Source organism: Notechis scutatus, chromosome 2 (genome assembly GCF_049901735.1).
Source record: "Notechis scutatus isolate UNSWTSFEM ecotype Mainland chromosome 2, rNotScu1.2, whole genome shotgun sequence".
Classification (NCBI taxonomy): domain Eukaryota; kingdom Metazoa; phylum Chordata; class Lepidosauria; order Squamata; family Elapidae; genus Notechis; species Notechis scutatus.
Window position 1 is genome coordinate 100487283 of NC_142010.1, and position 16572 is coordinate 100503854.

A 16572-nucleotide genomic window follows, 5' to 3' on the forward strand; every position below is an offset into this window, starting at 1 on the left:
TAGGATATTGGCATTTAGCAGGAATCTGAGCTCCAGGATGTAAAACAGTGTAATCTGGAGATAAGTATGGCCCCAACCCTATTGGCCTTTCATAAACTCACCTTATTTTATGTGCAGTTATCTGCAAAAATATGCATAGTTGCAAAAACAAAATCCTTTGTCCAAAAGACTCATGACAAAAATTCATCTGATTCCTCAGTAATACCAGTTCAGAAATATGTTTAGGACTGCATTGTTTCCCAAGAAACAAAGCATGGTACTTATTTGATCATATTCATACTTAAAATTAAATTAAAAGAATAAAGTGGCAATTCTATAGGCAACATTGAGAAATAATATTGTGAAACTATGCCAAGGTCATCTCCTACACCATATATCTGCTTTGAAGGCAATCCCTTCTTTTTGCTAATTTTTAATAAAATGTTACCATATAACATCTAATATAGAGTGTTCAGGATGTTTTTGAAGAACTGAAATGGCTATCCATACAAATGAAAACAAAATATTTATAGAATCTATTGAAATATAGCTTATTCCTTTATTGGTTACTCAATCAATGCTTACATATAGATATGTTTGCATGTGTTTTCACATGGAAGCATCCATCCTTATTAGTTTTTTTAATTATTAATGTTGAAACTGTAAAATGGCACAACATAAATATGTGCACTTCTTTTAAGGGAGTAATAATTTTCCCTACTATGTGTCATACGGACAATCTGAAATCTTATTCTGACAATACACTATGGACACATTTCACTTCATTTGTAGACTTACTTCACATGTTATTATGGGAGTGATTTCCATATTATCAGGCCTCATACTACATATCTGTCATCTATAAAGATCTATGCAGCTTGGCTGATGTAGAAGATGGTTGAAAATGAATAGCATAAAACTGGGTTATGTGCCACTGCGGATATCAAGAAGAATAAAAAAAGAATTCAGCAAGGTGCTCATATGCTTACTTCCTCATTACCATTTTAACACTTTAGTTTACACTTTCCTTTTAATGGAAGAGTTAATAAGAGGGCAGCATCTTCTTTTAAAAATAGAATCCCCAGACCTAGAAATAGATAAAATTGCATTTTAACCCATTTTAAAACTCCTTTTTACTCCTTAACCTACTTTAAAATTCTAAGGTGTCTATTTCTTCTTTGATTCTAATACTGTCATTGCCCAGAGCTTGCTATTGTTCCTTTTAGAGCAGATAAACTCAGTTCTCATTATTTCACCATTCATCCCCATAAATTACTGTTTATTTTTGTCTATCATACCTTAATTAAGATAACCAAAACCCATCATGGCACATATAGAATCAATCACTCATTTAATCAACTGTCCATGAGCAATCCGTGCAGTGGACATCAAAATAATGGTACAGCTTTCTCTGGCATTCCCATGTAATGATTGGCATATTATTAAAATGCATGTGGAGTTGCATCTTGGGGTGGGGTGTTGGGGATGGGGGAAATGATCAATAAATGGCTATAGATGGAAACATACATTTTAATGTGTGTGAAAAGCATGCAAAGATCTGCTTTGTAAGCTGAGTATATAATAAGAGCACTCATTCATGAATGACCTCCACAGAAGTGCAACTAGCTTTTATTTTTGAACAAGCGTTTATCATACTGAAGATGTTGCTTTCAAAAATATGGCAGTATTAAGGATATAGGATTGAAATTTTATTAATATAAAATTGTAAAATGACATGATAGCAAAAATGTGAGGAGCCTGGGACTTCCAGGAAATAAATGGCAAACTGAATATGGCCCCATAATCACAGCAGAAAAAGAGCTGGTGAATAGTCAATATATCTTCATAATTTCTCTCTGGTCAAGAAGATGATTTGAGATTTCCCACAAGTGCTCCAGATAGTTGCTTCTCACAAGGAAAGCTCAATTTAGAGCTCTTGGAGAAGAAAGAAAAGCTATTTTGTTCAAACCACCGTTGTGCCTTTAAGAACACTAGGTTAGAATGCTTTCTTTCTTTCAGAACTTACAGGTTAACTTTTGTTTTTAGCTATTAGGAATGTTTGGATGGACAAGACTGAAAACACCAGGTGGGTTTCCTTTAATATTTAGTGAAAGAAATACAAGTTTAAGGATTAAAAAATAAATAACAGCAAAGGGTTGATTAGAACTTTGATTTTGGAAAGTTAAAAGCAGACTACTGTAAGAGACCAGATGGATTTGGAATAAGATTTTGGAATTAATTAAAGAATCCTTCCCACAGACAAAATTCTTTTGTTTTAAATTCTCTTCAATAAAAAAAAATGATAGAATGATATTTTGAAAGATTATGTCAGATAACCAGAAGAAACTAAGATTACAATTAAAGGAGAAGAACAGTTAAAGCTGATTAATACTCTACATATTCAAGTAAAATATTTTAATATTGGATATTTTAAAGGTTATTTTTAACCATGAAGTTAATATGTTTAAAAATATTACAAAAGAGAAACAAGTTTTCTCTGATAAAATTGAGACTGGTTTGAAGATGGAGTTAAATATGACAGGTTATAAAAATGATATGAAAAAAGGCTATATTGGACATACAAAAGAAACTGACTAATGTCTTAATTATTAAAAGGGATGTACAAATAACAGACTAAGAGAATGACTTGGAAAAGTTTCTTGCATTGGATTTATAGAAGAGGCTTATTAAACTTTTGAATAATTTTGTGAGCAGGGACAAAGAAAAATTGAAAAGAAATCAAGTTCTAGGACATTATTTGAAGGGACTAAAGATCAAGATTGTGAAAAGGAAAGGAATATAAACTTGCTTTATTTGATCAAGGTTGAAATAGATATGTTATCTCTGGTAATGCTTCATGATATTTTGCTGATCAGGATTGAAACAAAGACACTTTAATGATTTGTTCATAAAGAGATTGGAAATGGAAAGAAGAAATTGTTGTATTTTAAGAGAAGGTGATAGATTCCTAAAATTTGGTATACTTGTGATGAAGGGGAAGTCATTTCTTTAAATGTTTCTTTTTTCCCCTTTACTATATTCTTATTTTTTCTTTCGTACTTTGTTTTTTTCCTGAATTTTTGTTTTTTATTCTTTCCTTTTTAAAATTGTATTAAGTTTTTAATATTTGTAATTGTAATTTTAATAAAATTACTATAAAAATGAAATGTGAGGAGTCTGAAGTAGCTTTTTTCTTCTTCTTTAAACTGATTGCAAGAATCAGTTAATCAGCTGGGAAGACTGAATATATAACAGGAATAATCAATGATATTATCCAGAAAGAAAAGTTACATAGTTAGGCAAAGTTAACAGCGACACTATGTGTTTGCATATTAAAGCTTTTTACATTCTCCAATCTCGTACAAAAAAATATTTCATCAGAAATCCTGCAAACACATCTTTATATATTTTTCTTATTGATTCAAACAGAAGAAATGTCAAAGTTATTGCTAAGACATTGTTTTGAACAATGCCTTAAAATTTAACAGAAATGAGAGTGCAATTACTTATTACAAATGTTAGCAGGATATAGTATTTTTCCCCCTCATTTCCTCATTTTTTCCATCATCAGTACTTTTGAACCCATGATAGAAAATTTGAAATTTGTAATGGAAAATAAGGGACATATTTTAAAATGGGATAGATATTAAAAGATATAGCTAGGAATTCTAAACAATAATTTATATTTTAAGAAGCTGTGATCAGATTCATGTCATTTCTGTGACAAACAAGACACAGTAAAATAATGATACATTAGGTGAATTGATACTTAATTGAAATGTGGATACATTATTAGAACATCTAGAATGGGTAACACCCATTTATTATATAAAACTTACACACAAGACAGGAAACCACAGTTTGGAACGAAGTGGCTAAGTCAGCAAAGAAGTGAGGTAAGACTGTATATTCTCTTATTTATTCAGTCTATATGATGAATATATATTTACAATCTGGATGGGAAGATCAGCATGGTTTTAAGATTGGAGGAAGAAATATCAATAACCTGCACTGTCTTGATGACACTACTCTGATAGGTAAAATGGAAATGATCTGCAAGCTCTAGTAATGAAAGTCCAAGAAAAGACTTGTGAAAAAAATGGCACTAAGATTAAAAATAGACCAAACTAATGAGAGCAGGTGCAGTTGACAATGAAGGTACCAAACTGGTGGGGATAGCTTCTGCCTTTAGGATCAACCATCAATCAGCAGTCACATAACATGTTGCTGCATACTAGGATTTTGTAGGATACAAATTAAGGAAAAAATATTCAGATGCCAGGATGGGTTAACAAAGATCATTGTATAGGTAATGGGCAATGGTTTCCTTCTGACATTGTCTGAGAAGGGAAGTTGGATTTGTGAAGAAGCAAGAGTATTGATGTTTTTGAATTTTTGTATTGGAAAAGATTCATGAGGATATAATGAATAGCCAAGAAAGCAAACATGTCTATCACAGAACCAATCAATCCACACTTCTCATTAAAAGCACAAATAAGTCTCAAATTATCATATTTTGGACACATTATAGAAAGAGTTAGTTTATTTATTTATTAAATTTATAGGTTGCTATCCAAAGTGTCTCTGGGTGACTTAATAAGAACACTTATAAATTCAAAAATAAGTATTAAATATGGTCTAAAAACCAAAGGCTCAAGTGGAATGGATGTTTTCTATGTCATTGCATCGACTATCTCTAATCTAGATCATCTCCATTAGGGCCAAGCCAATCAGCAGAGCTAGGTTGACAGCCCTTCTGGAGGGTCAGAAGGGTGGGAGCAGATCTCACCTCTAGCAGCAAGATGTTCTAAAGGTGGGGACAAGGCAGAAAAGGCTTTCCTCCTAGATCCTGCCATCCAAAATTCCTTGGCCGAAAAATCCCATTCTGCCAGAATGAGTGGGGCAGGTCAATTCCATTGGGACAAGACGATTCCTCAGATATCCTGGACCCATGTCATAAAGACTTTTAAAGGTGACAACCAACAATTTGGAGCTGGAAGCAGACCCATAACCAGTACAACTCATGTAAAAGTGGTATTACATGTGCCACTCTAGAGCCCCCAGTATTGCTCACAAGTTTTGAACTAATTGTAGCTTTCTATTACTCTTCAAGAGTAGTGCCATGTACGTAAGTTTCATTGGGTTAGGAGGAAGGAAATAATAGGATGACTAGTAATAAATGAATAAATGAATTGTATTAATTAGAGTAATAATGGCACACCATTGGAAGATTTGGAGTGAGGTTGGGGAAGGTCATCTTGGAGAAGGTCTATGTAGTTGGTAAGAGCTGACAATGGTTTGCATAATCTGCATAATTAATCAAAACCAATCTACAGTATTTTTAAATGATAAATTCATTTACCAAAGAAAGCTTAAGCTGATTCAGATGGGAAATCTGAGCTAACTAACTATAACTGAATGATTAATTGATGGCACTGGTTTAATTTTTTAGACATGCATAGTCTGCTTTTATTTTACTGGGTATGGACATATTCTTTTATAGACTTTTATTAGGATTATTTCTATCTTGGAAAATTATTGAATGCCTTTGTAAATTACATAGAATATTTTTCCAAAATGAACTCTCTGTACTTTTTCTAAGAATTTTTGCTTCAAGATTTGTTTTTAATATATGAAATCCCACCCCTTAAATATCATTCGGCCTATAATACTTGTTTGTTACTATCCAAAATTGCTCCCTATGAGGAAATCTAGCACTAAAGACACCATATGACTAAGAATAAATTCTGATGAATGGTATACTCCCAGCTCAATTCCAATGCTGAAATCGGTAGGCCTTTTAATAAAAAGCAGTGGGGGGGGGGGAAGTATAGCACAGCCTTGCAAGAGCAGGTTTGTGTGATTTCACACACAAAAACATGCACTAATGGGAATCATGAGTGCCAGAAAAAATAAAGGTGTCGACTTGCTCGAATTCTCATTTGCCTTGCTTGAGTTATTTTGTGGACTGCTAACCAAATATATGCTGACTCCATACAATACATTGTTTTTAGATTAGTGTTCATGAAAAGGTGATGTGCTCCATGGTCTCAGGAAAAAATATATAGATTATGGCGCCAGTGTGAATCTTAATCTTATTTCACATTTCCTTTGGAAGTCACTTATCAGTAGCAATATCTTCAATTTCAAAATAAAATCACATCATTTTTAGTGGAATTATACTTCCTTCCAACTGGTTTAAAGCTCCAGAATCAATCTAGCCATCATAATTTATAGATATTTAACTTACTACTAACAGAATACAGAGTTGGAAGGGACCTTGGAGGTCTTCTAGTCCAACCTCCTGCTCAAGCAGGAAACCCTACACCATTTCAGACAAATGGTTGTCCCATCTATCCTTGAAAGTCTCCAGTGATGGGGCATCCACAATTTCTGGAGGAAGGTGTTCCATTGATTGATTGTTCCAACTTATCCTACTGTATAGCAATTCCAAACTTTTCTGCAGTTAAAAGATGCAAACTGCTGTATATGCACACTCTTCAGTTCTGATCTATAGTCAGTGAAACTTTTAATTATGCAGAGTGCAGCATGTTGAAGAGGCCTAGTCAAGGACTATTTAGCACTCATTACAAGTGACAGATCACGCCTGGAAACTTTTGAGTCAAAACTGATAGGAAGGACAGTTACTGGATGGTTTGCAAAAAAAAAAAAAAAAAACTAGACTGAGTCACAGAAAGGGTCAACTTTCCAAAATGAGATCAGGCACATCACTAAATATTCTAGATTATTTTGAGTCCCCACTTGCTGCTTTATTTTTTTTTTTAAAGTTATATGCAATAAAATATGACTGAGATAATAACTAGACTCATATGATGAAATTAAGAATGAAAATTCAGACGAAAACAGAAAGAGCTTTAAAATGAAGATAACTGTGGGATAATCCTGTATTAGGTAAGAAAATATAGCCATATAAACAGAAAAAAGCAACAATTGCATTCTATGTATTATGTGAATAGAGAAGCAACTATGTATATTAATTGAATTGAACAGTGGCAAGGTCAATTATTATTAGATGAAGCCAAAGGGAAAAATGCCAGTTTTCTAAACAATAATGAGGTAGACAGACCCATGTTCACCTTCCCTGCTATGAAACTGGCAAAATTCTAACCAGAACCCATACTATACTTTGACTAATAACAAGGACAAATTCTACCTACAAATTTCAAAAAACATTTATCACCTTTTTGTTCATTCATAGATAATCATCAGAGAAGCCGAAATTGATTTTATGGATTCTAGTATAGAAAGCAAACCAACATTTTCAAACACCATTTAGCAACCTCATGCAATAATATATACTTTTACAATCATGGCTTACAAACAACTCATATACACACTGATTAAACAGATCACAGTTCATTTGTGGACATTTGTCTATAAAATCATAAGCATATATTATACTCATTGCATTAAGGTATTTAATGTCTATTAGTACATTAATAAGAAAATCCTAACTATGCTATATAAATTGAATTCTTAGAAACATGTATTCATCACACCAATATTAAAGACTGCTTTACATTTGTTAAATATGAGATTACATTTATTGGGAAGCTATTCATAAAGGCTCTTTGGAATCAAAGAGGATCTTTACTTGAGCCCAATAAGTTTTGAGCAGAGGGAAAAATTGTTTAGAGCCTGACTGCAATAAATAAGGGCATGGAATTAAATATGGGGCTTCTACTGGTATTAAAGGGAGTGTGAATAAATTTCATTTGTTTTCCTAATAAGATTTAAGTTTATGAAAGAGGGAGGCATACATTTAGCTTCTACTGAGGTCAGCAACTTATGACTCTAAGAACATATCCGTCTCTTGACCTAATTGCATATATTTGGTGATCTAATTTCAAATGCACTTTGGAAGCAATAAATTCAGAATGCTTAGATTTTTCTTTCCATTCAAGAATCATAGAACTGAAATAAACCAATTCAATCCCACCCACTGCTCAGTGCAGCGTCTATGACAAGTGAGCATCCAGACCTAGTGAAAGAGAATTTACTACATAATGAGGTAGCCTATTCTGATATTCAGATAGCTTCTGCATTGAGGCTTACAGGTCATACAATCAGGAAGTTTTCCCTGATGTTTAGCCTTAAGCTCCTTGTTGTTTTAATCCATTGGCTCTGGTCCTGTGGTTTGGGGGCAATATAGAGAAATATATTCTCTCTTTGAAGACTGGTGTCATTTCCCTTTGGTCATATTTTCTATAGGATAAACTTACCCAGATACTAGGGTTTGATTTCTGGACTCTTCGCCATCTTGGTAGTCCACCTCTGAACTTGCTCCAATTTGTTATTCTCCTTTTTAGACTGTAGTGACCTGAACTGAACAATGGTACTCCAAATAGATGAATCAATTACTATCTCAGCAACTTAGGGGACAAGAGGGAAAAAAAAACAAGAGAAAGGAGTGTGGAAAGATTCAATTTTGGTTTGGGGCTACCCACCACTTGTCCCAGTTTTGCCTGCTTCAATATTGTCATGTGACCTGAATAGATTCTTTTTGAGGAAATGCAACTTTTGAAAGGAAAAGTTACAAGGGAAGTTATTTTGGAGTTGTTGCATTTCTTCTTTTTTAGAAACTAAGAAAGAACAACATGATATAGTCATACTCACCTTCTTACAGTTTTTTCCTCAAAAATATCCAAACGGCATCCCACTTCTACCCTTATAATAGTAGAAATCACAAACTGCTACTAGTTGCCAAGTTTATAAAGGTTCTTAGAGAAACTCCCCAGGGGTAAAAAAATCCCATCATTTTCTGGCTGCAGAAAACGGTGAGAGCATTCATTTTGCACACCATTAAAAACACAGATAGTTGATGGAGATATAATATCCTTGCAGGCCTTTGGAAAGAGGCAATCACTGAACTCAAACATCATATAAAACAAAAATGTGACTTATCTAGTTTGGTCTAAGCTCACTGTGAGAATCTAGTAATTGTTATTCAACAAGCCTTGGTTAAGAAACAAGTTATGACAAAAACCTAGCCATTGTGGTTTGTAAACTATTGCTGATGACTTGGCCTGGCAGATGGATGCAGCTAATGTTTCATTCAATGACCTACAGTTTTAAAAAAACAATGATTTGTCACAATGTGTGAACTAATCCAGTATGTGGTTTGTAAAAGGATGGGAGCAACTAAAAGTTTTCTATCTGGTAATAGTGACACGAGCAACTAAAATTCTTATCGCTCTTCTCCTTCATGAATGGAAGATCCTAACTTTAAATATGTGACACAAAAAACATTTGTTCCACTTGCTACTCTTACTTCACTTGCATCTTCTGATGCAATATTGTATTTTCCACCTAAATTTGGAGAGTTTCTGTAATGGAATACTAACCAACGTGTCCAAGCTTTTATCAATCTGACAGATATGTTAGACAATAATTCATATTATCCAAACCAATCAAAGACTCTGCTGCATGAGGATGAAGAAAGCCATGAACCAAGTTATCTGGATGATACAAAACTGTAGAATGCTAACCCACCTAATATAAAACATGCAAAAATTCAGGGTAGAATGTTGGCTCATACACCGCAAAAATCACAGATAGAGTATTGACAAGGCAGAACACAGAATAGACAAGCTTGGCAGGTTACAGACAACAATTTTTGTATTTCTAATCAGTCTTCCCATCTCCTCCATTACAAACTTTTACTCCCTGTTGGACTATAAAATTCAAAAGCTACATATGAGTCCATGTCTCTGTGATTAATAATTAGGTGAAGATCATCATTTGGAAGCTGGGACCTAAGGGAGAATTCAACATTTGCTTCAGTCATGTTTATTAAACTCCTACAGATTCTTATCCTCCTCCTCCTATCCTTAAACTAGAAAAGGACTTATTTTCTAAACCTGGTTTCAATCTGTTTCTTTTAACTGCTTACTACTTCCCCAACTTTACATACAGTCACTGTGATTGAATTATTAAATTATAGTTAAACGAACACTATTGTTGTGTGACTTTCGGGAGGAAGAGAAAGAACAATACTTCTCAACACAAGGAGTCATGCAGTGCTTGGGCAGAATTCAACATTCCTTGGATATTATTTCCATATTACTATCTTACTGTTTCCTATAGAAATGAATATCAGTTATTAATGTCCGAGGCTACATTTATATCTATTGGTCTGACTCTTCAAATCTATTCAAGGTATACTTTATTTAAATTGTTGTAAGAATATAATGAAAATCATTCAAATATGAAACAGCAAGTCTATATTTCGCATTTTATTTGCATAGCCCCCTTCTAACTCACTTTTCTAGCTATTTTGGAGTACTATTGCAACTAGTTTTACTGGAGAATTACTCTGAGAAGGAATCTAGAACAAGTTAAAGGCCCAATTTACTCAATTTCAACGGCCAAGTGATATTGCTACAAAAATAGTCAGTCATGTCTTGTTTTACCCTACATTTCTGGTGGACTGTATCTAGCATTCATGTTTGACCTCTCTGTTAAATATAATGAAATGTTGGGAAGGTATGTAAGAAAAGAACACTGAAATATTGAAGTAACATTGGGGAAAGGAAGATGGTCAGGAGAATGCTGGGAATTAAGCATTTTATACATTTAAACTCTGTGAAACCCATGTACCCACCAAGATTTAACATAACCACTGCCAATAGCAGATTATTCTATGAGCAACATTATAAATCTTTGAGTCATTCATTCTTGTTGAACTATTGAAGAAATTTCATTTTTGGCATCTATAGGTGAAATAGAAAAAAATACCTGGAAACCTTATTATTTGCAGTCAGTATTGATACTACTATGCTTAACTGACTATCTAGCATTAAGACAGCTTCTTCTATTCTTATCACATCATCATCATCATCATCATTTCCATTTTACATTTAGAAAGAAAATTCTAACTATGTTACTTGTGATTGAACTGAGATTACAACTTGTATAAATCCCAGCACTCCATTCACAGGATCAACCTGGTTATGATTACTTTCCATCTCTCAAATTTTATTCCCTCATTTTACCAAAACACAAAAATAATTTTGTACTTCCATGAGAAACAATACACACAAATAACTTGAATTTTCAAAGGATTCTTAAGTTCTATGAATAATTACAATGAATGAAATTTAATAGATTTCCCATCCATCTGTATATATTTCTATCTCAATCAATGTTTTCAGCTTCTATTTTAATAACTTTAAAGGCATGCTCAATAAACTCTCTTTTCTAAGGTGATGAACTAACTCAACCATGTGCATTTTTAAAAAATGTACAAAATCTTTTATACAATAAGGAACTAAAATCTGATTATTTGCATTTACAGTGCATACCCTTGCATTTAACACCATTAATTTTAGAGATGTGTTCTAGTATCACCTTTCTGTAAAATACTGTCTTTCCTCAAACTGACAACAAAACTGCACATAATCCTTTCATTAAAACTACAAAATAAGCTGTAACAAACACAAGAATATTTTTCCATAGACATGAAATTAGTGCCTTATATTCAATCTGCACAAAAGAACACTGAAAAATACTGTTAATATTGCATCAGAGAATAAAAACAATATTTTATACCTAAGCATTAGTAGACACTAAGTTTTTTTCCATTAGAATAAACTAGGTTTAAAGTACATGCAAACCTGGAGAGCATCCACAAAAATAACATAATTTACACATTACAGCCACATATTTTTCTTTGTCAACATACAAAATAGTATAGGAATTAAAGAAAATAAAGTATTTACATACCGACTTGGAGTGATGAATCTGGCTTTTTCTTCCATATCAGAGGAAACAAATAGCCTGAAAACACCCCCTCCCGCAATTAGTAATGCTCATCAATCTCTCCCCACAAAAAAAAAATATTAATTATCTTCTTGGATCTCAAGTGCTCAAGTCTCCTGCTCCTGGATTACATGCATATTAATAACATGGAACACTTCTTGGCAGCCCTGTAGAACAGTTGGGGGAGGGGAGAACCCATTTAGCTACTCATTTCTCACCACGTGTCTCTTCTAAAGATTGTTAGGCTGATTCCTGATCCATACTATTTGACAATTTTCTGTGCAATAAACTAGAAATAGTGCTGGGGAGCCCTACTCCCCATATCATATCATAACATATATTTGGCAACCATACTAACTACTGATTGCCCATGAAGATCCTAGGCCTACAAGTTCTTTTATCCTAAGAAGGGGAAACTGGGGCAGCCTCTAAAACTCCAAACTATGGGAAAGAAATAAAAACATAATGCTACCTGTCCGGTCTCCCCCCTCCCCCCATTGCACCATCTCCACCCTTTCCATGATAAAGAAAGAACTATTTTTCAATAATAGTTTTTAACAGGTTTCAAAGGTAAAGCAAGGAGAGAAGGAAATAAATTATCCGATGCTTAGGTTAGTGAGAAGCTCAGAATCTCTTCGTAGGGAGAGATTCCAGAAGAAACAGACACATAAAATGATGTACACATTAAAGGGTGATATTGCAAGCAGAAAGACATGTGGACAAAAGAAAAAAAGCATCTCCCAATAAAACACTACACGTCCCGGGAACAGAAAAGGGATGCATTCAGCAATAGAACTGGCAGTATCAGTTAAATAAATCTGGTTGAAAGAGAGAAAAAAAAAGAGCCTTGGCAGAAACATGTTGATGAGAGAGGAAATGCATCCAGAAGTCATATCGATGTGAGAAATGGATGATATGGACATGCAGGGGTTGAACAGGAATGCTGGGGGTGGAGAGGATGTGCTAGTGGGACTTCATGCAGAGGCAGGATCAAGCATGCAGGACAGTGTTTGCTATTGGTCTTTCTCAAGTGTAAGTAATTACCGCGGCCTAAGTATTGATACTGAACAGCTTCCCCCCCCCCCATAGAAAGGATATGGCCATTCGGTGATCTTTTTGGCGTATTTCCTCACCACGTTGTCTTCACTGAAGAGGAAGAGGGAGCGGTTGAGAGTCAGACAGTTCTGCCGAACAGGAATGGGGTTGTAGAGTGCCATGGTACGGGCTCGCTGGGCCATCGACTGTTTATATATCCTCTGGGCCCCTGGGGGACCACCTTGCCGAACGCCCCCAGCACCCCGGCCACCTCCGCCGCCTGCTGTTCCAGCGCCAGCTCCCCCTGAACCTCCTGCCCCATAGCGGGCTGGCACCTCATCTCCAAACCGAGCCATCCTGCAAAGAGCAAAGGGCCGGGGGTTATGCTGCTGAGGATGTTGCTGGAGAGAAGAAGCTCATCGCATCCCATCGGCTGCTGTCGATGCTGCTGGGGAGCTTGCAGCAGAGGGAGGGGGCACTCAGGCAGGAGCACAGCCAAGGAAAGCAGCAGAGGTCCTGGGCATGGTCACTCGCACCTCCCTATGTAGGTTGGAAATAATGTACTAAATTCTCTCCACCTCAACCTAAATGACTGCAACTGGGGAGGGGGGACACACCCCAAGAAGAAGAAAAAATAACTCCAAATAGTGGGTTGCAGTTCACAGGGAAAAATGCAGCAAACTGCTCCTAAAACAAATTGCAATGAAAAAGATTCAATGCACCCTCAATTAAAAATATTTCAATTAAAAAAAGACATTGCCTTTGGGAGATGAAAAGGGGGAGGATGACAAATTAAATAAGTGACAGCAGTACCTCTACCCTACCAAGGAAGGAAAAATACAATTAAAGAAAATGAATGCACCAATTCCTCACTCCTACTTCTATATTCAAAGCCCGGAGGGAAATAAATTGAAATAAAAATAAAAAGACACCATCAAAATTAGCCTCACATAGATTCAGTACTTCAGTTCAATGTAATGAGAAAAATGCAGGCTTCCTTTATACTGAGCAGGTTGGCAAGTATCTGTGCTCCAAAAAAAAAGGGGGAAAAAAGGAAAAAAACCGATATAAAATATTTCTATCAGATTTACGATATCACTGTACTTGCCTTTCCATCTCACAAAACAATGCACTGTAAAAAAAACAACACAATAATTGTTCAAAAAAAAGAAAGGCAAAAATAACTTACAAATATACACACCAAACCAAAAATCAAATCAAAACAAAAATCCTAAAACCAAAATAAAAGCACCCCCCCCACACCCCAAGATTTGTTTTCACTTTAGCTCCATCCTGCTATCTTCAGCAGTGTCCAAGATCTGAAGGTGAAAGGGGTTTGGGCTCCCTTTAAGCTGCTGAAGCTGTAGGATATTCCTCCCCCCCTTGCTATCCAGCAGTCTCTGCTTTCTCTTTTTTTTTTCCACCCGGTGTGACTGCGTGTATAATTTTCTCTGTGTGTCAGTTTTGCTTCATCTTGGAGCTGAATGCAGCAAAGAAATCCTGTAAAATCCAAAAATGAAAGAGACAAGAGAAGTAGTTTCCATCCACCATCTACTCATAAGGGTTCCCTGGTTGCTGCAATGTCAAGTATTTTTTTCTGCCTGTATTCTTCTTCTCCTTCTTCCTCTTCTTCCTCCTTCTCCTCCTCCTCCTCCTCCTCCTCGATAAGCTAAAATAAGACTGGTGCTACGGAGGCAGGCAAGCAGGCAGGCAGGCAGGCAGAGAAATGGAAAAAAGAAAAAAAAAGAAAAGGTCTGATTCACTGGCAGGTTCAGCTCTAATGTGCAGCAGTGGATCGATTTAATGCAAGCACAGAGCATCCCAAAGCCTCAGCCAGGCTTGGCACATGATGGTCTGGAACCAATAGCAGGGGCTATAGCCAAACCAAACCCATCTCAATTTATACAAGGAGAGAAACACACACACACACACACACACGTATGAACATCCTGCATATAAATGATATTTCTCGACAATCTATACCATAGCATATTAGATTGATGTCAGCTCTCTGCTGTAAACTCAATGTTTCCTATGGAGTGTAGATACCTGAATACTGTATGTACTGTTTTCCCCAAAGACAGGCCTATTTTATATATATATATATATATGTAAAAAGGTCAGAATGGGATTGTCTTTTTTTATACCAGATTTGTGTAGCTATTGTCTATGCATGCTTGTAAGGCAAATAAAGTTAGCAAGAGGAGAGTGGAGAATGCTACAATTGTAGTGTTTCAGGACAAGATTGGAGACTACACAAGCTGTGACCTGTTGGATCACCATTTCAGAAATATTTACCTACTTAAACTGAGAACAGAATGACCACAGGCAGGCAAAACAGTGGTGGGAATGGGAAACACCTCTGACTTTCTGGTAGCTTCCCCACAGATCTTTCTTGGAGGAACTTGGCAGGGAGCAAATTATGATCACGTGACTGCAGCTGCACTGAAACAGCCACAACTTTGCCAAATTACAATTCCACAGGTCCTGGAATTTCGATGCATCATTTAGGTTAACCCATTTGAGGTATGTTGATTAAAAAAATTGTCGCCCTATGATGCATCATTTTGCCTGATTGAAGGTTACGAACAGACAAACACTGAGAGTTTTAGTCGTGTGTGTGGGGGTGGGTGGGTGGGTGGGTGGGTGTGGGTGTGTGTAAAATACAAACGGTATGCTAAGAGAGTGACAATCTGCAAGATAGTATAATTTTTAGGAATCTAAATGTCCTTACAAATGTTAATGTACACATAAAAAAATGGACATCTAAGGTGAAAGCATGGGAATGTGCATTGAGTATGCGTGCAACAGATTTCATAAACTGTAGTGGGCAAAAAGCTGAGATGCCCAAGCAAATAACAGACGTGACAATCAGCAGCATCAGCATTTTTCCCACAGATTCAGAGTCCACTTTTCAGGTCAACAAGCACCATTTTGCATAATCAAATGCAGCATCCAGGTGCAACTGGGCATTTTTCATGTCCACATTTATTGTAACTTGCCATCTTTGCATCAGCCTTCCACTTGGGTGCTTGCCATCTAAATTAAATTGGAAGAGATGTAATCAACGGTGTAGGGTGCTGCTCATAGAACACGACTATACCACTGTAGGCGTTTCTCCCACATTTTCTTTGATATTGGCACAGTGTCCGTTTGCTTCTGAACTGTGTCATTGCTGATATGGTCAAAGAGAGAAACGCCTAATGACCAATGAAGCATGTGCATCTGCATGGCGTGTAAAGTGTGCTCAACACATTAGATAGCTGGCCAGCGCTCAGCACAATATAGAGCTGCTAGGCATACCATTGTTTTACACATCTTCAATTTTAGATGGACTGGCATGCATCAGTCATAGAGCACACAAGTGATCTTCCACTGTAACCATGCTTTGTTCAGTCTGGCGTGCACCTCATCTTTCATGCTGTCATCACTTTCTAGATACAGATGTGACAATCAATTTATTAAAATTGGTGTTCCAGTATCATCTTTTATACAAAAATAAAAATACCAATTACTTCTACCTGCTAGATTCTGAGCCCAGTTCTGTGTATAAATCATCATCATCATCACTATTGAGGGGTCCATGTTTAGTTGTCCCGAAATGAACTTACAAAATTACATTCAAATGAATAAATTCAGCAAATCTGAATTTATAAATACGTTGCCTTAAATATTAGGGTATATAACATTTGTGATGACCTATATGTCATCACAAATGTTTATTTCACAGATATGTGATATTAAGGAAAAAGCCTGTGGAGTTGAGCCACAGCACTC

General features: G+C 35.8%; 1 protein-coding gene across 1 annotated transcript in view; it reads right to left on the reverse strand.

The window, feature by feature from the left end:
- CACNA1A (calcium voltage-gated channel subunit alpha1 A) overlaps positions 1 to 16572 on the reverse strand; it is a 361279-nt gene that overhangs the window by 254712 nt on the left and 89995 nt on the right. Inside the window, exon 3 of the mRNA XM_087955556.1 lies at positions 12859 to 13152. Coding sequence (XP_087811682.1) covers positions 12859 to 13152 — 294 coding nt within the window. The remainder of the gene's footprint in view (positions 1 to 12858; positions 13153 to 16572) is intronic.